The sequence below is a fragment of the Glycine max genome, chromosome 5 (genome assembly GCF_000004515.6).
Source record: "Glycine max cultivar Williams 82 chromosome 5, Glycine_max_v4.0, whole genome shotgun sequence".
NCBI classification, from domain to species: Eukaryota; Viridiplantae; Streptophyta; class Magnoliopsida; order Fabales; family Fabaceae; genus Glycine; species Glycine max.
In genome coordinates this window covers 3,824,845-3,852,234 of record NC_038241.2, presented here as the reverse complement: position 1 = coordinate 3,852,234, position 27,390 = coordinate 3,824,845, and the positions used below count along the sequence as shown (strand labels likewise).

Below are 27,390 nucleotides of genomic sequence, written 5' to 3'. Positions count from 1 at the left end.
TCCCTTAAACTTTCTACCTTAATTAACCCAACCATGTATAATGTGCATTTTTAATTGCTAACAATAAGACTTGGTCTTTTTTGTGCAAAATAGCATTCTTATTTTAAAGAGTAAATTATACAAAAATATTTTTAAGATTTTATGAAATTATACAAACACCTCAAACTTTTTAATTATTATAATAATCTATTTTATAGAAAGTGTTAATTTAATATTAAGGAGTATTAATGTAATATTTTTAAACATTAAGAGGTGTTGGTATAACCAAGATATTAATGTAATGTTTTCAAATATAATTTGATGAACTTAGAAATAGAAAAAACTTAATATTATATATAATTTGAAAGAAGAAAAACTTAAGGACTGTAATTTTATAGGAGATGTAATTCCTATGTCACACATAATGCATGTAGGTCTCTTAGAAAAGATTGATGTTAAACTAAAAAGAAACATTAAAAAAATTTTAAGAGAAATAAATAAGTGAAGTTTAATTTCAATACATTAATTATTTGTTAACATTGAATCTAAAATTCTTAGAAGAAAAAATCCTTTATAAAACCGAAGATAGATCCGTAATTCCGCATAGAGACGTTCGGATAGGTTTCCTCTCCCTTGATCCTACAATAACTACTATATGTATGCTCATACATTTACCCGCAACGGCCTTCTACAAAATCTTCAAACAAGATTATTAGGATGTGTTTGATTAGTATTTTTATTTTCTGTTTTTATTTTCATTTTCAAAAGATTAAAATTCTGAAAATATGTTTAATTTGATTTTTTTGTTTTTTGTTTTCATGAAATAAAAATACGCAATTTCATTTTACCTGAAATGAAATTTTTGTTTTCAACTTAAAATATTGAAAACGAGAATATATTGTTTTCATTTTCGGATTGTTTTCTATTTTCATTTTCACCAAAAATATTTTTAGAAATCCAACCAAACACATTTCTATCATCGTTTTTTGTTTTCAAGGAAAATAAAAACATAAAACAACCAAACCAAACACTCCCTTAATAATTCATGCTATATATATGGGATCCCTTGAACGGTACCTGCAGGCTTTATAGAAGAAAAAAAAACTCCAGTAGTGTTCCAGTCAGGGTAAGTTGCAGAGTAAACAACAAAAGAAAAAGAAACAAGGAACAAAACATTTGGGATCTCCTTTTGTAATTTAAAAAAATTGCCAATTACATGCTAATTTTTTTTTCTAATTGTCAGTACAAACTGTTTACGTGCTACCACAAGTCAGAACACTAGCCTATTTTACAAATTATTACAATAACAACAAGAAGCTTTTATCCCCAATCATAACCAAGAATATATACTACTTAATTGCCTTGAACACTAACCAATTTAATTGCATTTACTTCATTCATCAATAGGTGGCAAACAAGCTGAAAAAGGTGGCACAAGCCAGAGCGAAGAGCCCCTTCTTTGATCTGAATATAAGGCTGATCGAGCAAACACCACCCCACATGAAGGGAAATTCGCCATCTTTGTTGAATCAAAACCCTGCGACGGTAACCTGCAAATGCAAGAAGCACCAGGACTGTGATAAATGTCTCCATTGTGGCTCGGAAAGCCAACACCATCGCTGATGCAATAGTCACAAGCGCCAATAGCAAATAGAATCCTTCAGTTTTTCGATCACGTAACAGGCAGACAAAACAGGACGCGGTCACGGCGATCAACAACGTTATGATTATGACAATCTTGCTCATATTTTCTCAGCCTCTCATGAAAACACAGAAAGCCTATGAAGACGCTAATGTTTGACATAGAACAATAATGGAGTTGATATGAAATTTATATATGAATGACTTGTAGTGCTTTATTTTTTTCAATGATATGAACCATATATGTTATATTATGACAGGCATGTGCAGCACATGGAGTCACGAAGAGGTGGTTGGTTGCTAGTGGTAGCTTTGGTTTTGGTAATATATAATGCCTATGACACACGAATGGTGTTGTATTAGGGAATGAGAAAAAAGGTAATATACCTAAAGTGACCTCCCATCGTTATCACGAATATTTCTGTCATAGTTTTGAACTTTTGATCTATCCAGCCCAACAAAAAGATTAAACCGCGTTACATGATAGAAAACTCCTGAGAAAAGGGGAAAGTATCTGGAATTGATGTATCAAATATCAAGGGAGAAAAGAAGCAATATAATTTAGAGTTTAATTTTTATGCAAGGTCCCCTTAAAAATCAGTTCATAAGGGGTGGTCTACTCAGCTATATAAGCACTTATCATGTTCATCAATTACCCGATGTGAGACTATTCTTAACAGTATAATGTTCAAGTAGTATTGAAAAAGAAACTAGGAGCATTTATATACTATTTTATTATTATTTAAATGGCATTTATTTGGCTCACTATTAGTGGGATTTTCTTGGCATTCACCTGATAATAAAGGGAGGAGTGCATGAAAAACGTGTTTGTTTTTATCTTGTGATGTTTACAGTAATTATTCAGTATTTACAAATCTGATACAGTAAAAGAAACTAGGGGCAGACCCAGAGAGAGAATACGGTGAGAGTGAGGGTGCTTAAAAATTATTTGTGTCTACAGTTGCCATCAAAACTGCAAATAACCCGTATAAAGATGTTCAAACTGAAAGCCTTTTCAATTTGGAGTTTATTCGGATCAAACTGTATAAAACAACCGAAGGGTTGGAGAAAAAATGTAATAGAAAATAGTAAATTATGTCTCGTGTACCTATTGCCTGTAAACAAAACTGCTGTTCTTAATAGCATAAAGGAAATATCCAGCCTCCGTTAGGTACTATGCAGTAGCAAACAGAAACCAAAGAAGGCTGAGCAGGGAATAGCTATCTGGCAGCTGATAGCACCACCTCATAGGCTCATAGCTGCTGATCAAGAAAAGATTCCTTGGGAGTTCTGGGGGACATAATCATCTCAGTTACATTTTCAGAAACATTCTTCAGCCAAGAGGTGCTTCGTGTTAACCAGTCATTCTCTCCTTCTTGCAACACTTGCGTGCTTTTTCTTTCTTCCTCTGCCAATATATCAATCCACCTCTGGACCATGAAACTCTTCACGGCTTGGACCCCTTGATTCACAATCTCCATAGGTGGAACTTCAACAGGATTCTGGTCCAAGTTTAGCTTGGTCAAACTATCAAGGCGACCAAATGTGTCAGGAAGTGCATGAATTTGGTTGTTGCTGAGGTCCAATTCCCTGAGGCTAATCAGATCACCAAATGTCTCTGGAAGTTCTCTAAGGTCACTGAAGTTGCTGCTCAGGTTTAGAACTTCAAGATTAGTCAATTTCCCAATTGCAATAGGAAGCCCGCGCAGTTCATTGAAGTGAGCATCCAGATAGCGCAAGGATTTCATCTCGCAAACAGATGAGGGAAGAGACCGAATCTTGTTCAGCTGAATCATGAGCTTCTGTAAATTAAGCAATTCATATCCAATGTTTGTTGGCAAATATGTCAGGCTATTAAAGCCTGCATCTAGCTCCACCAATGACCTGATCATTTACCATAACAATGGTTCAATCAATCATAGTTAAAACATTCACAGTTTGGATGCATGTGCAAAAATAAAAAGATGGTTTCAAATTTGAGATATTTTCTAAAATATGTGGACGATTTTGAAGGTTGCAAGATGTAGATATTCAAGACCTTCCTTAAAATTCAGCAAATTTAAACCAGAAACAAACATTTCTCCTGAGTTTCACTTATCAAAGTATAGCTTTCAAAATATACACATCACTTAATTAATGGTGTTCATTCTTGCACGTACCTGCACTGACTGATGGAATCAGGAAGAGCACTGAGCTTGTTTCCAGACACATTGAGGAATTTCAACTTCTGCAACAAGCCAATTGAATCTGGCAGTGACTCCAAAGCATTGGAAGAGAGATTAAGCTCCTCGAGATTTGCCAATCCGGATATCGAATCAGGAATCACCTGTTGTGCAACAAAGAAAGAATTCTCGTGTATATAATATAGACACGTGCATGCGTCAATAAATATATAAGAATGGCTATGAGCTAAGCAACATGATTTTAATTTTTAAACACGGTGATGGAGAAATTCATGTTGGATTTTCATCGTATGCAAAAAAAATTCTTAGATCAGTAATAATTACGCATTCGAATGGATTGAGTTGGGATAACCCGTGAGGACTAAAAAAAAGTGATGGAAAAGGAAATTTATGAAACGCAAAAAGTAGCGGGCGTAATTACGTACCGAGAGTTGATTGGTGGAGACATCGAGCACGACCAATGCAGGAATGTGGCCAAACGCTGGAGGCAGGAGCTTGAGGCGCTTCCCGGAAAGATCCACCCGCTCGATGCCTTTTCCGTGGGCCTCATGCAGTATCTCCTCAACCTCTTCTTTTACCTCACCCTCGTTGTCGTTGTTGTTGTCGTTGTCGCTTTCGCCATCGCCCTCGTAAATCTTGACGAGTCGCTTCTCGGCGTCCTTGAGGAGCTTCTCGTAGGAATCGTGCATCTGGTCGAGCTGAATCAGCGACTTGAGGACGCGCTTCTCTTTCTCCGTGGATTCCTTAATGGCATTTTCTTTCTCGGCGACATGGGCCCGCCAGCGGGGCTCGTCGATCTCGGGGGGCCTGGGGAGGCCCACGATCTCTTGGAGCTGGCGGGAGAGATGGGCCTCGAGGTCGGCGAGTCTGGCCTTGGCGTCGTCCACCTGCTCGTGGGTGGGGCGGGCCCCGATGAGCTTGAGGACGGATCGGGTCTGGGAGACGTCGGAGATGGCGCGGGTCATGGAGGCCAACATTTCAGGGTCGGCGAGATTGGGCATTTGGCCGACGACGGATGAAGGAGAAGAAGAGGAAGGTGGTTGTTCGATGTCGAAATTATGGGAATGGGAAGGGGAAACGGCGGTGGGGGTTCTGGCGCCGAAGGAAGGGAGACGGGACATGACGTAGGAGAGAATGGGGTGGTTTCCTGGGTGGGGATCCATGGCGGTGAAATGAGACTAACTCACAGAGCCAAAATGTGAATCAATGTCTTATGGCTTCAGACTATATAGATGCTGCTGACCTGAGATTCGAAATAGCTGGTGTTCAGTTAGTTATAGTTCGTTTCTTTCATCGTATGTGTGGGGCCAAAATCACCAAAATCCATTTATTTAAGTCCTGTTGTAGAAGGGCTTTGATTTTTCTTCTTTTTTTTTTTTTTATGTTGGACGCCCCATTGGGCCAATGGCTTTGATTAGTCGGCTATTGCTTCCCTGCACTTACCATGTTGCTTTAGTGCATTTTCTTCTTCCCTTTGAGATGTTCATTCGTGAATGTAAAATTACATTATGGAATGTAATTCTTTTTTAACTTCGGGAATAACCAACCATTCCATATGGGTAAAAAACGTTCCCAAGACCAACATAGTGTAACATGGGTAGATAATTTTGTTCCAAGTATGTGATTATAAGTTTGATTTCTCACTCATGCTTATTTATAAAATATCTTATGGAAAAGGTCAATCTCTTAAATGGATTTTAACATCTCAGAATAAATTTGTTGAGATCAACTAAAAAATTGGTTTAATATATTTTTATTATTTAAAGTATTTAGATAATTATAATTTGATGTTTAATTATAAGTTCTTTGTTAGTGCTTAAATATTTGTCAGAAAGCATGTAAAAAGTATATTTAAAAAATGAGTTTTTTACTTTTTACATGTTTTATTGATAAGATACGAAGATACATAGAATTTGCCATAATTTTTTAGATATTTTTAGTATTGTTGCTTAATTAAAATTAGAGTTTTATTTTCTGTATTCTATATAATACAAATTTACATTAAAAATCAACATTGTGCATTTTAATAGGCACTTTAGCTGATACTTGTGACGGGTTTTCATATTAATGTATGACATGATTGGGAGTTTTGGACAAGTGCTAAAACCATGTAGAATTAGGAAGATCATATTTAGTGTGAGGATTTTCATTTGGAAGGGGGGAACGAGATAGACATCCCAGCTTGGAGGGATGATATTATGTATTGTCATGTTAGCTAGAGAAAATCTAAATTCATGAAAAATTTAAAATGTTTATAAGAGCATACCTTGTTAAGCTATTGTTGCTAAGTTGCGCCATTAGAAAGTAATGAAATGTAATAAAGTTGCTTGAGAGCTGTTTCCAGAAGCAACTGTATCTTAAAAAAAATAAAAATAACAGGACTACCATTTTGGTATGCAATTTATACTAGAGAGGAAATTGAGCAACCCAATTCAATACGAGGATAAAGTTGCTCTAAGGGTATATTAATATATTCTTCCTCCCTCACTTTTGTAGGACTATGGCCCTCTGAAGGGGTGATATGATTTGGATGGGGTCATGTGGTGCTTTTGTTGTCAGCACCTAACAGCTGAATCTTTAGAAAGGTTTATTTTGGCTACTAATTTATAGATTCACACTCCTTTTCAACATTTGTTAACCTTGAACTTACTGCTAGCTTTGATTATTTTGAACTAGCTGTCAGATATGTGCAAATTAGAATCTATAATTTTGAATGAATAATGGATAGTCCGTTAACTAAGGTAGTCCATAGACTTCATACATATTTCTGTACATAGAAGTATGTAATATACCCGTTAACTAAGGTAGTCTTTGCATATCTTTTGTTTTTCTTTTTTCTTTTTTCCTTGCCTCCAACTCATGTATGTTTTTATACTTACAAACAAATAATGTGAACATGACCCACAACTGTGCAACGAATCAGCAGGAAGATAAGCAGCAACTTGATTGTGACAGGGAAAACCACTAACGAAAATGACAAGGAATAGGTTGACAATGATGCTGACAATGCTGAGGAATCAGAGGGTGAAGAATTTGGGCAAGAAACTGATTGAAGAAGATATGCATCAATACCCAATTTTCTATCGTTTGTAAGAATATGCTATGATTCCAGCTACCTAATTAATTTTGTATTGTGTAATTCCACATTTATAACATACTTCCATAGTTTGTTTTCCCGTCCATTTGTATACTTTCTTATACATAATCAATCAACATTTACGATTCATCTCTTTAAATTGTATCAACTTATGTTTCAACAATTGCTCGAGTTACAGATTTGAGATGAGATAAAGCAGGAATTTATCTTAAAACCCTTTTCTGTAAAAAAAAAAAAAAAAAAAGTCTATGTAAAGGTAAGAAGAAAGCAATGATATTTTGACGAGTTCAGACAATGACAATAGGAAACTACGAATACTAATGCTATTCGTTTCTTGACTTTTCTTTGGAAGAGAGGGACTCAAGAACCAGTAGCAATCTGCCAGAATCTAACTTCTAACTGCAATTCCGGTTTTCCTTGCTTCCCATGGAGATGGATTTATATTTTTCTTTTCTTGATATCTTAATTACTGGTGCCTCTTGCTCTTCTTGATCTTCCTCAGCAATGAACATCCATGAAATTGACAAAACAACTCAAGAATACACCAGTTGAAGGGGGGAAAAAAATACTAGCAGTCCAGTACTGATAACAAAAAGTAACGGTATAAATTTGAGAGAGAGAAGGCAATAGCAATATGTGCAGCTCTTTGTGAAATGGAAAGCGACTTTGATTTTGATAAATTTGTTAGTATAAAAACATTGAGACTTGAATTAATTTTATTTAATGAATTGATTTTAATATTATTATGGTGTAGGAAGCGGAGTGGGATTTGTCTTGTAAAAAGCATTACCGTTTGAAGAGAAGAAGAGAGCTAGAGAGAGGTTAGAGAAAGTTTAGAGAGAATTGGGAAAAGAGACATCTTTGAATTTTCGTGGTATTAAATTATGTTGTATTTGGTATTTGTGGTTACAGAATGTCTAATTTTAATGTGTTCTTACGTGATGTTATCAGTCACATGACTTATTATAAATATTTGTGTTAAATATTTTATTTTGAAAGTTATATCGAGGTCATTCAGAATCTATTTATCATTAGAGCACACCTCATACTTTGGTTGGCTGCGTAAATTTGTACTCGACTTTAATTTTTAAGTCATTTATCTTATATTTTGCTTCATGTCAAATGTTTATGACGTGTGAAGTTCATATTTACTCCGGAACAGATTTATACATGATTTATAATTTTTAAGTCGTTTCTCATTACCAAGTCGTGTGTCATGTGTTTGTGATGTGTGAGGTTAATATTTATTCCGAAACAATTATCGCGGGTCAATACTATCTAATTAAGAGAGACAATGTCAGCTTATCAAGTGTGAGGTTAATATTTAACCTGAAACAAATATTAAGCACAAAAAATTATTTACTAATAAAATAACATGTTAAAAAAAACAATACAATACATTAACATATCATGAACAATACAAATTAACCACAACACCTAATTGAAAATTTCACACCATATTTAATATTTACTTAAATTGATAATTATTACGATTATGTCCTTTACTTCTTAAAAAATTAATTTTTTTGTTTATATTATTTTAAATAAAGAAAATAAATAATAATTTATAATATTAGAAAAAATTAATAATTCACAAATGTTTAAAATAAATTAAAGAAAATTTTAAAGCAAAACATTTTGGACCAAAAAATCATATCAAAGCAACTCTACAATAAAAAAGTAAGATACATAAAAAATTTAAAAGAAAGAAACAAATTGTGGATCCAACCACAACTTCAAAATATGATTAAAAATATAAATAAAGTCTCTAGGATTTTTACGATTTTGATATAAAAAATATATAAAAAGGGGAATAATTTTACAAGTCGTGTGTAGGTTTACGACTTCATAAAAAAATAGTGATAATAAGGTAAACTCGTAGCTTTGTCAACGACTTCTCTATTTCGAGAAAAAAACCAGAGAAGTTCTAAAAGGGAGTTCGACTTCAATGACAAAGTTGTAAATGCACCTATCACTTATCCTTATTGGATAATTATTCAAAACCCTCCACCAATTGGTAATTTGGGGACAAAAAATTGTCCCCAAATGATAAAAAAGATCGTGAATAGTATTATTATCTTTGGGTTTGGATTCCATGACTGGGTCTGGCGATTTGGTTAATTAGAGACAAGTTTCGTTGAGGAATGAAGAGGGAAAGTGTTTGGTGCTTGAAAACTCTTGTAAGTGAGTTTCAACTTTCAAGGCCATTTATAGGCAGCGTCAGGCTTTAGGGGAAGGGAAATTTTTTTAGGGTTGCGTATTTCAAGGCCATTTGTAAGTGAGTTTCAACTTTCAACTATTTACTATCATACACCTAAACCAACTTACTCTAGATTATTTTAAGATTTATTTGGAGTTGTTTTTACTACTAAGTTTTACATATTTTAAAAATCACAACTAAACTTTAGTTTTTAAAATTAGTCTTAGTTTTTTTTTAACTTTAGTTTCAAAAATAAACTTGTTTTAAAAACTTTCTATCATTTTAAAATTATTTTGAGAATATGTTTGTGCATTAACAACAACATAGACAATGATAATAATAATAATGTTCATAATGATGATCATATTAATAATAACATTTTATTATTTCTTTCATCTCATTTTTAGTTTATTGTTTTTCTTTTTTTATTTCTTTTCTTTTTTTTCAGAACAACACTCATGACTTTGATTAACATCTGTTATTTTTTCCTTTTCTCTTTATTTCTCTCTGTCCTCTATCCCAATCAATCCTAAAATAAGGTGGACAATCATCCAACTCCTCTTAAATATTTCCCATCGTCATCAATTCTCCATGTTACAAATAATGAGCAAACTAAGAGGTCGAAAGAACGGCAGTAAAGTTAATCCAGACATAGAAGGAAACTATACCTGAAGGATATTGTTAAAAAAAATTGCTCTTAAAGTGGGAGTGTAATTTATTTTATTATATAATAATAAATAAGTTGTTCGGAAAACAAAACATTATATTAACATATTATAAACAAATAAAAATGCATAAATAAGAGGATTGTGGGTATAAAATGTTAAAATATTTTTAGATAAATATATGACATAGATTAAAAATGTATTAATTTATTCTCTTAGCTAGGTTGTTAAACATGATATATATTCTAAAGTAGGTAAGCTAGAGATGACAATTGATAGAAGTACCCTTTAATGATGCCTGTAATTTGTTTCATACTTTTTCACTCTTACCTCAGGTGGATTTGAAAACACAATCGTCGTTCAATTATGACCGCAAACACCATGAAACCTACGACTCACAACAGATTCTTTTAATTATATCATGTTAGGCAATCGTTGTCCATATCTCAGTTCAAATTAATAAAATTGAAACATCTTACATCAAAGTGGCATGTTAAACTCTATCATGTTTCCTGCATCCCTTTTTTCAATTCTCAACTAAACAAAATTAGCTTGGAGCCATAATAATAACTGGGCACTGTTAAATCCATGTGAGTTACGAATGTTACGATAACTTAGCAAATGAAACAATAATGTCACGACATTACCACTATTATTCAGCATAGCCCCCTTGACCCAGTTGGACTGACATTCTGATCCGTCTCAGTGACTCGGTTCCATATGCTGCTGTCTCAGTATGCTTCTCTTCTGACTCATCAGAGACCCCACACCTGAAACCGGAGAAGCTGGTTTATTGGCTAAAGATAAAAAATTAAATTGTACTGTAGCCAACATATATAAATTAGATAATTAGATATCAACGACACAACTTCACACTGATTTATGTTTCTGAATTAAGGAATCTAAAATTTTAATTTTGACTTTCAATATAAAATAAATCGTGAGAATAAAATATTTGTCTACCAAGTTACTTTACTCCTTGATAAAGAGAAAAATTGATAACTAAAGAATAAAAATAAAGATTAAATGCATTCCTTTATCATATATGTACAAGTAGGATAAATCCTTTATATATTACAGTAAAACATTTAGGAAAAATACTCAAGAACTTTTTAGGAAAAATGTTTAAGAAAAATATTATGAGCCAAGAAGATTTATTAAAAAGTACAATTATTGTACTTATATTTGTATATATGCCTATGTTGACGACACGTGTGCAACTGAGGGCATGCCACAGATTGCCAGGTGTTATGGTAAGTAATTGACTAATTTAGTCTTAAATTTTATTCCGCTTTTATTTTAGCATTTGAAACTAAGAAAAACATCAACAACTAAATTTAGATGAGATAGCAATCAATTTCGATTTCATAAGTAATCCATTATGGATTTAGCACCATATTTCTTTCAAACAACTGCAAGTTTTTAGAGCCTTGATTTTTTAGTGAAGTATTTTTATAAATTTCGATTTTTTAACTGATGTGAAACGAATTCTTGTTTTAAAGTTTAGTTATACTTAAACAAGTACAAGTCTACAAGTTTAGTATTACTTGTAAAATAAAATAACTTTTTTATAATTATTTTTTGTACAAATAAAAATATATTTTGATCCATATGAATAAAAAATAAATATCAGAAGGTTTATAATAATTTATGCAATTTATTTAACCAATTGATCTATACCCTTTGGTGTAAAAATTGAATTTAAACTTGATCGAAAATAATTATAATGGTTGATCAAATTGGTGCTTGAAGTTAATAAAATGGTTAGATGGTTTTTGAAGTCATTAATTATCAATCAATTTATTCCCTGAAATTGTAATTTTTAAACAAATAAGTCTTTTAAATTACAAAAATGACAGAATAATTTTTAAAATTATAAATAATCAATTAGTTTGTTCCCTCCATCGTTAGGCGTTCTCACATTAGTCTTTTAATTTACCTATTAAGGAAATATCACCCTAGTAACCTCTAAAATTAAATCGTATGAAACATGCATAATTTAACCGAGGAACTTGACCTTTATAAACTGAGTTGAGTTCCCTTCATTTATACATGTTTCACAAAATTTGATTTTTCAGTAGAAGTTATTGTGATGATATTTATTCAATGAAACTGCTGATGAGGAAAAGTTGTTATTTTTCTATACAAGGGAAAATTAATTTAAACCCTATAAGCAATGTATTTCGATAAATGACATTAACACTTTTTCTGTGTCTTTTGATTCGTATGAAAGGTTCCTAGATATCAGTTCACGTTCACATAAATTATAGAGATTTTTTTAATTAATTTTTGACGATTTTTATTTATTCATCCACCGTGCATATATAGTTATTTGCACAAATTACATAAATCAATCCAGGATATATAACTAAAAGATATAAGATTATGTCAATGGTTGAGAAATGATAAAGGAAAAAGAGAGATCTTAGAGAAAGATAGGTCGTAAGTTCAAATATTTCTCACTAATATTTTTAACAAAATAAATAAATTAATATTTATCGATTAAAAAATAATATATAACTATTATGAATGTAAAATAACTTTTTTTCTGGTTAGCAAATGTAAAATGACAGTATAGTACTGCAAGTTATTTGAGTTGTTAATATAAATTAATGACATGTCATTGTGTGCTTAGTGCGGGGTTGATAAAAAATCACAGTATCTACAAATAATTTCACGAATAAAAGTGCGGTGTTGATAAAAAAAAAAAATCACACAATCTACAAATATTTTTGCCTGTTTCGGTTTGCATATAGGTCCATATACAGTGGGCATCCTCAACTAAAGAATATTCCATGTGTTGAATATCAACTTTCCCAAAGGTAAGGCCCAATGTATTGAGACAGAATTCGACTGCAGAAAATAAGAAAAACCGGGTGCAGATGAAAAAAAGAAAAAGAAAAAAGAGGTGGAGAGGGATAGAGTGAGTGATGTTAGTTAGGGGGAAGAAAAGAAAACCTTTTTCTAAGAAAATGAATTATTTCACAAAATTAATTAAGTGGATGTTTTATAAGACTATTTATTGTTTTGTCACATGAAATGTAAGAGATGTTTTCCTGAATGATATATTGTGTTTTGTTAATACATTTAAGTCAATGTTATATTAAGTGAAAATTGTGACATAGGATATCATTCACAATAACACCTCCTAAATCTTATAGATCACAAGAATCATCCCAATAGGTAAATAATTTTCTAAAATACCCATACTGCTAAATAGTTTTGCAAAAGTACCAATTTTGGTGGGGGAAAAAAGTCTACAAGAAAAGTGAAGCAATGGTTTTTAAAAAATGTTAGAAAATGATCCCCAAATAAGGTAGAATAAAGATGAAAAAACATTATATAGAAATATTTTTTAAGATTCAAAACATAATATAATCTTAAACTGATTAATTTTCATTTTTATTTTTTTATAATTTTAATTGAATATTCAGTCCTTTTATTTAGAATCGTGTACACTTTTCATTTTTTTTTGAATATTTTTCAAATTAATTAAGTCTTTCTAAAAAATTAAGCAAATGTATTCTGTCATTACTATTTTACTTAAATTTCTTAATTTATATTTAAATATTCAGAAATTAATGATGTACTTTTATATAAAATAATTTTAAAATATGAAATTTACTAAAAACTTAGTATGATGTAAAAAAATTTATAAAAATGGGAGATTAAAATTTGACAATGAAAAATTGTGATATTTTTTATTCTGTGTAAAATTTAATGCTTTACTTAATAAATTTTAAATGAAATAAAATATAATCTATTCAATTTATAAAATACATTAAATAAAAAATTAACAAAGTGTGAATTTTTTATAAAAAAAAAACAGAAACTTAAATTACTTTTTTTATAAAAAAAATAACTTAATTAATTTGAAAAAATCGGAAAACTAAAATCAAATACAATCCAATTATGTCAACTTAAAATTTAATCAAACCTATTTGGCAATAAAGGAAGGATTCATTATTCTCATTGCCACAAGCAAAGACTAGTACTAAATTAGGACTATGTATGGTTTTTCCGTTCAAAATGTGGTGCATAAATTTCAACAAAATTTAATGGTCCACAAACTCAATTTTGCAAATTAAAATATTTGATATTTTTATGAATCTCATTTTGTTCCAAAAGTCTTACAACAATAAAACAAAAATGCACTAGCTATGATAAATGGAAGTTTTGTGAGAAGTTGACTCTTCAACATTTTTTTTTCTTTTGTTGGAGATTGACTCTATAATTATTGTAGTGGGTATTGTTATTGACAGAGTCCATGTGAGTGCCTTTTAGTTACATAAATGGAGGGTGAAAAAACAAAATATCACATAAATATGATTCTACTGTACAAGTATGCAGCATGATCATGTTTCCGTTATTATTTGAGGTGGAAAAAAAAACCAATAAAAATATGATCATGTTATATATATACAAAGTAATCATATTATACATTAAGTTAATTTTTTCATCCCAGTGTGTAGCATAAATTTGATTCCGTGTGTACGACAACAGAATCATATTTCTGTTGTTTCTTTTTAACAAAACAGAAATGTAATTTTATTATGGCAAAAAATTCCCACACCTTTTCCCTCCCACTGCACATACAATGTCCCAGAAAGTGTGATGAGCGAGAAGCCCCCAACTGCAGCATCAAGGGTACATATGTACCTTGGAAGATGAATTTGTTGCGTCTTAACAATGGATCATTCACGAACTTAGAAGTGCTTTTTTGAGCTTCCCCAACATTCAAGATTGAAGATTACGGAAATATAAGATTAGTTGGAGGGTTAGAAAAGAAGAAGAAGAATAAAATAGTACGGGTTCAATTTTCTATTTATAAAAATCTAACCATTAACATTTGTTAATAAAAAAAATATAAATTATCTTTAAAAAAGTTAGGCCAAGAGATAAGAATAAAAGTTGCTGCCATACCCACTTTTGCTGCAAATCAATCATGAAGAACTATAATTTACATATTCAAAATATTAATGATTATAATTTTTAATTATCTAAACTAATCATTTATTTTGTATAATGCAAAGGAAAAATCGTTAATTTTTAAAACATTTTTAACCCTTGACTATAATAAAATACGTATTATTTTGAAATGTTAACAAATTTTAAATTTTATGTATTTTAAATTAATTATTTAAATTTTATAATTTAATCTTGTAACTCATATTTTAAAATTTAACTTAAATAATTTCTGAATTATATGATTATTTATATACATTTTAAATTTTATTTTAAATATTATTAATTTACATATTCATTTTTTCTTATATTTTTAAAAGTATCATATAATACCACCCCAGTCTTATGTATAAATAAACAACTATCTAATTAACCAAGAGCAATAAAAATGATTAGATTGGTTAATTTTTTATAAATTATATTTTTATTCCAAAACTAACCATGATATTAAATAATTTAAGTAATCAAAAGATAATTTAATAATAAACGAGTCTACCTTGATTTTTGATAGCTTAATAAATGCATTCCCTTTCATGATAAATAAGTTAAAAATTTGTTTAGGAATTACAAGTGATTTTTTTAAAAAAAATAAGCATAAAAAACATAAATAACTAAGTAGTTTATTATATTTTTCAAGAGAAAAATATCATAAGTTTTTTTAAAAAAATACATAATATCATGACAAAATAAATATAAAATATTAAATTTTTACAAATTATAATTGCAAGAAAAAATTGATCCTAACTTTACTACTTTATCTAATAAGTTAAAAGATTAAATAGTGAAGTTAGGATCAATTTTTTTTAATTTCTTATATTTATTTAAAGATAAATTATCTTATGTGGTAATATCTATTTTTTATGGGAAAAAAATCTTTTTTTTTTTACACAAATGCACATAAAAGAAGAATTCTTGTGGTGACAATTGTCCAACCCCACACCATTGCAAGTGCATCTACCTCTGAAAATAATCCTATGTTTGTTATAATTAAGATTAAGAAAATGTTATCTTTTATTTTTTATATATAAGATCCAAAAGTTGATGCATTTGTTGGTTTCTAGTATTAGTTAGTTAGGTTGACGGTCATCACTCAACACTCAACTATGAAATAAGATATTGACAATGGAATAGAACAATAAGAATATTTCTTACAATTTTCTTCTGAAAACGATGCATTAAATAATGAAAAGGAAAATATTTTGATTTAGTTAATTTGAGTGACGGGTTAAGTATTAAATTTGTTTACCACCCATACAATAACCGTACTGCTTTTCAATTTATATTGTTTTAGGTCCAATCAAATTAATCATGACTAGGAATTTATCGAAGGCGTACTAAGAAATAGCAGTAAAGATGAAAACATTTCTACGTCACAGCAGATATAAAATTTTACCGGTTTGAGTAAGAGACTTTTCTTGTAGTTAGGAGTTTAACTTCAAAAGTTATATTCATGAAATGAATTAATTTTTGCTTTAACCCCTATAATCTGTTTATTCGGTAAGAAATATGTTGGAAAGGAAAGAGATAAGAGAGTGGAAGTGAGTACACTTCATTTGTTTGGTGTAGTGAAAAAATTGCACGTTAATTATCATTAACAGTATGACAGGTTCACCACAATAAGAGATAATAACATCTTCATTAGAGTTAATCATAAGGTTATTTTTGGTCACAAGATCAGTATATTTGTTATCAGTGGCTTGATAAAAAAAAAACATCAACATGGCACACGTTTGTTTTTACCACAGAAATGAATATATGTAACATTTTTATTTATCTTAAACATTTTCCAAGACATCAATGTCAATCTTAAGAGATAGAATTTGTTTAACTATTGTATTTCCTTAATTTGGGAGTCCTATTTTTTTTTTTATATAGTTCCAGGACTTAAATTTTTATTTTTTGTCCTTCACTTATTCAAGAATAGACCACCAAGTCAAAATTGAGAATGCCACAAATCAAGTTGATCAGGGCCAAAATTTGAGTTAACAACTTGTCAAGACTTAGCAAAAAATACACAATCAAGTCAAAATTAAACATGGGACAAATAAAAGTCCTGAAACTTTGCACAAAAAAACCTGATACTAAACACTTAATCAAATTAACAAAGGATCAAAATCACAAAGTTGATCAGAGACAAAAAAAATTGAGCCATGTCAACTAAGAGGTAGGATTCATGGACATTAAACCGAGAGTATTGAATAAAACTAAAAAAAAAGAAAAAAAATCAAGAAATAAGAATATAATTTGTTTTATTATTTTTATCTACTCAATTTAATAGATCATTAAGATAAATCACACGTAATGTGGACATTTTGAAAAATATATTTACACAGCCAAAAATTATATTTAACCTTCTTAAAAAGAAACCCATATAAACATTCTCAACATGTTCATATGTTAAATTGCAAGTGGACTTTTAAAAAGGCACTATAAAAAAAGATACAGTGGGTACAGCTTAAAGTCTATGCATTCGACTGCTGACGGTATCCAGTGATAACTTTTCCTTTTTTTTATTAGGAACCTTCAGTGATATTGGTCGTTGAATTGAGTTTTATTGTTGTATCTTTTTATTAATATTCTTAACACTTTAAAATAATAAGCATTAAATAAAAGTAATACTAACAATTTATTTTTTACTTAACAAGTACTCCATCCGTTCTGACTTCTTAGAAAAAAATTGTTTAAAAATAGATGTAGTTTTATAAAATTAATATTACATTAAATATTTTTTTAACATCATCATCTGAAAATAATATATAGAAGAATGAATAGTAATAAATTAAAGAGATAAAACATGCACTAGGAAATTAATATTTCTTATAAAATTTAATAAATTAATTACATTTTTTAATACTTGTATTAAAATCTAAATATCATATAATTGGAAAGAAAAAGTGTACAACTAAGAACAATATTAAAAAAAAATCTTGTTAATCAGTATTTTTAAATTTAAAATAAGATATTGGTTATGTAAATTATACCAGAACATACAAAAAAAAATCAGGAATAACATAATCTAGCTATCATCCTTTAATGAAAATATTTTTACTTTAATTCTATAATCAATATATTTTTAAGACACTAATCAACATTTGGTAAAAAAAAAAAACCTAAAAAATGTAGTATTTATTTAATAAAAGTCATTGTACTGTATTTATTAGTATTCAACGTTGTTGAACGAAGGTTCAAACATTTATGATTTGCTAACCCAAACAATCCTAACCATTTATGTAACTCAAAACACACTTGGCCTTGCCTTGAGGCTTGAGGGGGACAAGGACAACTCCTCTATTCCACCCACACCGATGTCTCCTTCCAATTCCCCCGTCGCCGCCGAAACGCTATTTTCCGGCACGGTGTTCCTGATTCTCCTCCACCTCTCTCTCTTCCTTACTCCCACACTTTCTCTTGACTTCCTATTCAACTCCTTCGCCGGCGTCACCAACCTCACTCTCATCAAAGATGCCCGCGTCGACGCCTCCGTCATCCGCATGAACAACGACTCCAACCAATACTCCTACGGCCGCGCCTTCTACCCCATCAAAATCCCCATGACCAAAACAAACTCTTCCATTTCTTCCTTCTCCACTTCTTTTGTCTTCTCCATCTTGCCGCAGATCTCTACCAGCCCCGGCTTCGGTCTCGCCTTCGTCCTCTGCAACACCACCAACCCTCCCGGCGCCCTCGCCAGCCAGTACTTCGGCCTATTCACCAACGCAACCTCCCCCTCCGTTTTCCCCCTCGTCGCCGTCGAATTCGACACCGGCCGGAACCCCGAGTTCAACGACATCGACGACAACCACATCGGAATCGACCTCAACAACATTGAATCCATAAACGCCACCACCGCCGGCTACTTCAACTCGTCCGGCGCCTTCGTCCCGGTGCGCATGCGCACCGGCCAGAACATCCACGCCTGGATCGACTTCAACGGCGAGAATCTCGAGTTCAACGTAACCGTCGCGCCAGTCGGCGTTTCGCGCCCTACGAAACCCTCGCTTTCGTATCAGAATCCTGCCATAGCTGACTACGTGTCCGCCGACATGTACGTAGGGTTTTCCGCTTCGAAAACGAACTGGATCGAGGCGCAGAGAGTTCTCGCATGGAGCTTCAGCGATTCGGGACCTGCAAAGGAGCTCAACACAACGAATTTACCAGTGTTTCAACTAGAATCGTCTTCTTCCTCGATCTCCGGCGGCGCAATAGCGGGAATTGTCGTCGGTTGTTTTGTATTTGTCCTTATATGCGCTTCTGGTTTTTACCTATGGTGGCGAATGAACAAAGCGAAAGAGGAAGAAGACGAGATCGAAGACTGGGAGCTAGAGTACTGGCCGCACAGATTTTCCTACGAGGAGTTAAGTTCGGCGACGGGGGAGTTTCGGAAGGAGATGCTGTTAGGTTCTGGAGGGTTCGGGAGAGTGTACAGAGGGACGTTACCGAACCATACGCAAATTGCGGTGAAGTGCGTGAACCACGATTCGAAGCAAGGGTTGCGGGAATTCATGGCGGAGATTTCAAGCATGGGGAGGCTTCAGCACAAGAACTTGGTTCAAATGAGAGGGTGGTGCAGAAAGGGGAACGAGCTTATGTTGGTTTATGATTACATGCCCAACGGGAGTCTCAACAAGTGGGTTTTCGATAAGTCGGAGAAGCTTCTGGGGTGGGAGCAACGCCGTCGTATCCTTGTCGACGTGGCAGAGGGGCTTAACTACCTTCACCACGGTTGGGACCAGGTTGTTATTCACAGGGACATCAAATCGAGCAACATTTTGTTGGACGCCGACATGAGAGGGAGATTAGGGGACTTTGGTTTGGCCAAGCTTTACACGCACGGGGAGGTTCCCAACACCACACGTGTGGTGGGGACGTTGGGCTACTTGGCGCCGGAGCTGGCCACGGTTGCAGCGCCGACTTCGGCGAGTGACGTGTACAGCTTCGGGGTGGTGCTGCTGGAGGTGGCGTGCGGGAGGCGGCCGATTGAGACGTCGGTGGCGGAGGAGGAGGTGGTGCTCATTGATTGGGTGAGGGAGCTGTACGCCAAGGGTTGCGCGCGCGAGGCTGCGGATGCGTGGATTAGAGGGGAGTACGATGAGGGAGATGTGGAGATGGTGTTGAAGCTTGGGTTGGCTTGTTGCCACCCTGATCCTCAGAGGAGACCCACCATGAAGGAGGTCGTTGCGCTTCTCCTCGGAGAGGAGCCGCAGGAGGCCCCCGGAAAAGTCTTGTCCGATTTGGTTCGCGGCGGCAAGGATATGGATGAGACTGCGCCCTTGCAACCCTCCCCTCCTCCTGTTTGAGTTTTTTTTTTTTTGCACGAGTTTGAGATTTTTTTCACTGTACATATTAGACTTATTTTTTTTTTTCCTCGTTGTGAATGGATTTTGCTAGATTGCGGTTTGATTTGATGTGTATTTGTTTGTTTTGCTTTTTATTATTGGATTTCTTATAGTTTCAATCAAAGTCCATCTTGACTCTCCATCGTGCATTGTACATGATCAAGGCAAAAGCAAAACTAGTTTTTAATTATAGTTTTAGTCAACAGGTAAGGTTCAACCTATTAGGGTCACTTGTATCTCAAAGCGTGATTGGCTTGCTTTCCTCTGTGGTTCGTTACCTTTGTCTGTATAAATGGAAATTTGTATATTGTAACTATATTCTGCATGAATGAAAATGACTACACATATACGAGCATTAACAGGTGTCGCAGTCTGCACGCAGCACACATGTTTTGAAACTTTCCTGATCAACTTGAAAATCGCATCCGAAGATAACAAGAGGAGGATATTTTGAATGCAATCTTTGTATACGATACTTTGATTACAGTCAGATGTGAACATTGATAGCAGAACATCGCAACCACATTCTTTGGGAGAAAAAAAAGTAAAAGGATGTTTTGATTAGGACAAAACTATGATACTATTCAATAATTCCGTTTTCTAACGAAAATACAGCACGTGTAACAGTTATTATATTACATGTGCAGTGTTTTCATTGATAAAGCTATAACCTATGAAGCACCACGGACACCCGACTTCCTTGTCATGTCCGGTGTCCGACACGACACGACGCCAACGCGAGTTTGATGTGTTTGACAGGTGTTCACGTGTCCGTGTCGTGTTCGATATCCGTGTGAGTGTCAGTACTTCATAGACTTTAACACTTAATACTAATCGTGTTTTTATTGGAAAAAAACAAAACTATCTATGGAACAGTACCTATATCTTTCACCTTTTGACTATTATTACATTCAAATGTATAGTAATAATACTTGTGGAACACTACCTAAATCTTTCGCCTTTTTGGAGTATTACATTCAAATATCTAATGATAGATAAACGGGGGCACTCAGAAAGCTTTCTGAGATCCATGCCTTGATAGAACGCACAAGTTTGGTTAGCCATACTTGGACTGCTACAGCGTGAAGTTTAGAGAGTGGAAAGTGAAGCAAGATTCTGTTCTCTTTCCACTAACTTTAAAACACTCGGATTCCTGCTGGCATGCAAACGCCACTGATTCCTTCATGCTCTCAGGTCCACAAACCAAAACTCCGCTATTAGATCCACCGATTTCATTTCGGAGCTTGCCAAATGTATCTGTTCAATTCATAGTTTAATAAGTTGTCAACTGATTTGTCAATATGTATTAGAAACATAAGTAAAGATGAACTTAGATCAAGGGGGTTGATTTCTCTATGCGATCTTTGCGGAATCCCTTTCCTCGGCCTTCTCCATCTCAAAATAGCTGCCACCGAGGCGCTGCAAGCTAAAGCTAGGATAAAAGCAGCTATCAGAAGAAGATCCACAGCCCAAGAGGGAGTCTTTTCTTTGGCCATTTTGGAGTGCTTTCCAGAATGAATTATAATACGGTTGAAACAGATAAGGAAAATAAGGAAAGTGATGGAGCAAAATCCTGCAATGGCAGCCATCCAAGATGGACTTTCAGGCCCATCTGCTGCATAATTTGAACACATGATGTTCACTTGCAGGATTCTTACTTTAAAGAACTCATTTAATAGCTCCCTAATTCCCACCCCTGCTTGTGTTTCTTGGGTTACAAACAATTTCAGATTCAAATGAAACTTTTCAGTTGATTGGTTGAGTAACAGATGTGAGATTGGATGTAACAGACAGAAGTCTTATGCCTTCTTAATGACATACACAAGTTGTATTCTCGAGGGAAATCAACTTTTGCTGGTAGATGAATCAGTTTCTGCCAAAATGCTCAGAAATGGGGTTATTCCACTTCCTCCAGCAACCAAAAGAAGGGAATCATATCTGCTTACAATTGTTTTCACATTAGGATAAGATTATTAGACCTTGAAAACCAATGACAAGTGACAACCGTGAAATTATGATAAACAGCTCTGTTATATGTGTTAGGTATAATGTTTTTGCTCACCTCAAAAAGTCTAATGAAGCAGGTCCATAAGGTCCTTCGATGGCAACAGGTATTCCCTTCCTTGTATCCGCAGTTTTGTCTAGTTCAGCATGTATCAGGTCATAAAGAGAATTAGCCCACCACCCTTCACATTTAATTATCACAGACAAAATGTGGTCATCAGCCCTGGAACTAGATATTATACTGAAAGAGTGCCATTGAAGATGAGATATGGTTGGTATCTTCAAATATATAACGCAAGTAGGGTTATATTTCATCCCTGCAAATCATTAAAAAAAAACCGTTTAAATGTACAATTTTTTCCTGATCTTTTGAATTCTAATGGTCAATTTCAGATTGCTGTTGTAACCAAAAAAATTTCAGATTGCTGCAAAGAAACTAAATACCTGGATCTTCGGGCAGAATTAGCTCCACAGCTCTGCTGGGAAAAATTCTAGCTGAAACCATGCAAGTTTTTGGACTTGATTGTATGATTCGGATCAGTTTATCAAGGCTAAAAAGGAATATTCCCGGGAAGACCGGATAAAAGTGCCTATCCCCAGCATGAAACAAGAAAAATACTGGAAAGAATGCATACAAATGATGTGTGTAGTAGAAGATTTCAAACTTTCTCCTTCTAATTTGGGGAAGTGAAGTGACCCAAATGACTAGCCCAACAACACATGCAATCTCCCCAGCAAGATATTTGCGTCCAGTCTTTTGCCACTTCCATATCTGTTTGAAAAATATGATGAGAGAACTAATCACTTGCTACAACCACAAGTATTTAGTGTATATTCAATGAATATTGAAAAATTTGTCTGATAAAGAAAATGCTTCCAAATTAAAATAACAGAAGGAACATAATTTAGACCTCTCACCTCATCCTGTATATGGTGGCTGATCCCCCAGACCAACAAAGTGCTTGCGCAATGTATTGTAGCAAAAATAATCATTGCAGTTCCGACCCATGTGTGGTATCTAACTGAAGCTTCAAACTGAATGCCAAGTATGCGAAACACAGCCAACCCCCTTAGAATAGGAAGAAGCAACAGAGCCATGCAAGGTTCTGCTAGCAAGCCAAACCGGATTGCTATTTTGTGATACTTGAGTTGCCATCTGAAATCAAGTTATTCAATCGGTGAAACAATAGCTTTTCTACAAATCCAACACAAGAGTATCAAAAAGAACACTTACGTATTCAACTTCAGTGATTTGTATGGCATCAACTTTTTGAAGTCTGCAGAAATACGAGTAGTAGGTCCATGCTAAGAAAACAATAAAAAGGAAAGCTACCAGTATTTCAATACTGGATAAGATTCTCAGTGTATTATTCACCACCAGTGGATTTGAGAAGAAGTTTGATTTTGATGGACTCCTTGCGCTTCTGTAGTACCAAGGAAAACAAATTTTGAAGTAAAATGTCCATTACAATAATTGAACGGCACTTGAATAGATATTAATCTCATTACCTGCTTCTTTGATATCCAGCTTTCAAATCCAATAAAAGAAGTCCAAGTATAGCAATAGCAACTATAGGAAATGTGTACACAGCGAAGCTAAGACCTGCAGAGTAGTATCATCCATCTTTTTACTTCTAATTTGCATTGGATCTAAAAGAATTTCATGAGCTGTTTTTTAGTAGTTAACAGATTCACTCAAGAGAAACAAGAAGGGATTTTTTCATGGTATGACTCATTGAAGTTGAGATTCCAAGTTCTGACCATAGTATCCAAAGATTGTATCATTGGCGCTATCTTCTGCATGTTTCCATTTTGTTGTCCATATTTGGGTTGGCTTCAGAAGCCAAAGAGAAACCCAACCTGCGAATAAGAAAATGATGAGAAGTTTTAGAATAGCAGCAAGTAAAGTGGTGCTGCATGCCATGTCTGACTAGTGACTACTAGTCTCCCTCCGCCACAAGCTTTTCTTTATTTTTCACTTCATTAGATATGAATATGATAAAGGTCTATATATAAGGGAATCTAAATAGAAAGATTGGTTGCCATTTAGGAAGTAATGTTTTGACCCCGCCACTTCCTTTTAGTTCCTGTCATTTATGCTGCATTTTCTACAGTAATTTACAAAACTAATGCAAGATTTGAACGGTTTAATTGTGTCCACAACTTGATTCTATGCTTTAATTATTTTCGGATTACCTGAATTGACATTTGGGCTAAGGTGTGATTAAGCAATTAGTACACGATGACACTATCACAGGGACCATCATCATTACATCATTTTTTTTTAAAATCTAATTGAGTTACTTACTTTAACAAATTGATAATGTAGCAGCTCTTGGTTATAATCATCCATTTATTTTCTTCTTGGATAGTTCCTCCATCCTAATCATATAGTGGGATTTTGGTCCCTGCCACGATCGAACGCTTTGCCTCAATCCATATATATATTTTTTAATGACAATCAGCTTTGCCCCTATCCATCTATCCTAGCTGCAATCTATCAGTATCAAGTAAATGAAATTCCAAAGACATGTTAACGTAAGGAATCACATATACTTTGGGTGCTGGTCGAAATTTGAGATTATCTTATGGTTTAAATATTTGAGAACTTATGAAAATAGTTTATAGTATGTTTATAAGTATTCAACTTATTTCAATAAAATTTTCAGAATAGTTTGTAAAAACCGCAAACAGCTTATACATAAATGCTTACAAGTTAAGCACTTATTTGAAAAGCAATTAACTAAGTTGTTTATTCTTTTTTTGTTACATCACGAAAGAGGAAAGGCAACAAAACAAAAAAGCTAACATACGAAAGGCTTGTCTCTTAAAAATGCATCACGAGAATCCATTCCAGACTCCAGAGGAGGGATAGTCCAAGTCTGGAAAAAATGTGCAAGCTCACAAGATCGCCAAATTGTGCAGCACACCGTTAGCTTCACGTGGAATGTGCCGAACAGAAATATTCCAGTCACGAAAAATAATAGTAAGTTTTTTATTCAAATTCAAATTTACCCTTTTATGTGATATTTGTATTGGAGGTGTATCCATATTAATATAATATTTATTATACTTACAATAACTCATACTTATTAAAAAATATTCATTCTCTTCTTTATTTGAAATTTATGACTCATAATAAAATTAATTTCATATATTACTTTTCTCTGTTCTATAACAATCGTGGTCTAAACAAAATATTTCCAAAAGTTGTCTTTTTAGTTATTTATATAAGATTAGTTATTTTTTTGACTTATATTCCTTATAATATTATTGATATGGACTATAAAAATAAAAAATGAATTAATAATGATAAGATTAATTTTATAAAATTATTATTCTTCATTTATTTATTGGTATGCGTAAAACAATCTAAGCCAATACTTTGTAACTTGACAAATGGACTACATTTTAAAATGTTTACATGTTTTGTGTGTTTGGTTCAATTTTAACTTTTAAGTGAGAATAGAAATAGAAACTAATCAAAATTAATTAGTTTGATTGTGACAATTATTTTCGTCAAAATTGAATTAAACCAACATGATTAAGAATAGGTAGGTTGGATTCAAGTCTATTGACTCTAATATTTTAATAAAAAATTTAAAAAACATTTTTTAAAAAAATCTGATTTCTACATTTTTTTAGTACTTGGAACAATCCAGATTTAATCCAGAAAAAATTAATAATATTTAAAATCTAGTTTTAGAGTTTGTACAGAATAAAAAATAAAAGATAAATCGGTAAAGGAAAAATTAATAATAAAGAAGTGAAATCGCGAGTGTCAAGTTGTAAAACATAAGCCTTAATTATACTCTTTTTTTAGGAGTAAACCTAATACTCAAACCAACATAAATTAAGTTTTATTGATTTAGTTCGGGTCAAAATGATTAAAAAAAATCAACAACTTAAGTGGTTTGATTCATATGATCAAGTTAGTTGAATCAAACCAATGAATAACCTAACTAATCAACACTCCTATTACATTGTAATCATATATTTTTTTAACTTATTTTATTTTTGTAATTTCTGATACACTTTTTGTACCGTGGTATATCTAGTAATCAAAATTAATCTAATATATTGATCTTCTATTTATTTCTATTTTTTTCATTATGTTCTATTTATTTCTGTTTGGTTCACATTGATCTTCTATTTATAATTTATCACAAATTTGTAATACCTAAAATAAGCTGGAAAGAAAATGAAAAAGGTTTGAATAAAGTACCATAGTATTTATTTTTGTACTCGCATTTGGAAAGAAAAAAAAACTATCCGACCAGTAATTTTTGCACGTAATAACTCCAATTTCCATTTCTTTACTTGTTGGGTACCTATATCTCCTTACTTGCATCCATTATCTTTATCTTTTTTAAGTGCAAAGCCGTGACAAAAACTCTAAGGTTTTAGACGTACACAACTTATATTATTCAATATTTAATTTAGTATAATTTATGAAATCTTAATGTTTTTAATCAACTATGAAATTACTTACCAGTGAAATAAAAAATGAAATTATTGATCAAAATCTTATAATTAAATACTCTTGAAGCTTACTCATCACAGCATTCTTAAAATTAATAGCTTCTTGAATCTGTGAGCAAGACCTTAGCATTCTACCCCCACTTAAACTGTTCCTAGACTTCATCATCTCGTTGAGGGTAAGCCTCTTCTTTGGCCTTGGATCGGGGCGTTTGCTTTGGAGCACCATGAGACCTCAATTTGGCCTTGAAAGACTGAGTGCTGGCCATGTAGTCTGGAAAATTGTGATACTGCCCATAGAAGGAGTTTTTCGGTGCAAACACTTTTAGATGTCATAGGTGCAAACAATTAGTATAAAATCATTTTTTATACTTTTTTTTAATCAAGCATACTGTTAAAGTTAGGACTACATATTTACAATATTCCAAATTTATTGCATCTCATCGGAGTAAGATAATGGTCTTTTCTAGTACATCCAAATGATTGTTATTTCATATGATGTGCCAAGAGTCGTTGTTGGAATGTTAACACCTTAAGTAAACAATGTCATTATTATATATCCTTAAAATGTGATACACGATAGCTTAAGACGTTCAGCGATTTTAGCATTGACATCAACGAAAGGTTATTACATTGCTTAGCAAGATCATAAAACAATTCCACGTATTACCGTATATATTAGTCTCTTCATTGCAAATAACATTTCGGAAATTTCTATTAGCTGGTTGATTTGGCTGCTGTCTTTTGGCAATAAACCAAGCATCCATGTGATCATGATACTTTAGAGAATGTAATGCATACATTCCATTGATATCATTACCATCTTAGAAATTGTGCTATA

At 32.9% G+C, this 27,390-nt stretch overlaps 2 protein-coding genes and 1 pseudogene across 2 annotated transcripts; 1 reads left to right on the top strand and 2 right to left on the bottom strand.

Moving 5' to 3' along the window:
- Positions 1-2,432: 2,432 nt before the first annotated feature.
- Positions 2,433-5,425, bottom strand: LOC100782818 (plant intracellular Ras-group-related LRR protein 9). Its single transcript, XM_003525533.5, has 3 exons — positions 4,229-5,425; positions 3,780-3,946; positions 2,433-3,504 (listed from the first exon to the last, which is right to left on the bottom strand). Exons 1-3 carry the CDS (start codon positions 4,964-4,966, stop codon positions 2,874-2,876), a joined length of 1,536 nt encoding a protein of 511 aa, XP_003525581.1. The 5' UTR covers positions 4,967-5,425; the 3' UTR covers positions 2,433-2,873.
- Positions 5,426-17,665: 12,240 nt separating this feature from the next.
- Positions 17,666-20,208, top strand: LOC100780660 (L-type lectin-domain containing receptor kinase S.1). The gene has a single exon (XM_003525531.4). The coding sequence runs from the start codon at positions 18,036-18,038 to the stop codon at positions 20,025-20,027; it is 1,992 nt and encodes a 663-aa protein (XP_003525579.1). The 5' UTR covers positions 17,666-18,035; the 3' UTR covers positions 20,028-20,208.
- A 682-nt stretch (positions 20,209-20,890) lies between these two features.
- Positions 20,891-24,115, bottom strand: LOC100778150 (ferric reduction oxidase 8, mitochondrial-like; annotated as a pseudogene).
- Between the last annotated feature and the right edge of the window lie 3,275 nt (positions 24,116-27,390).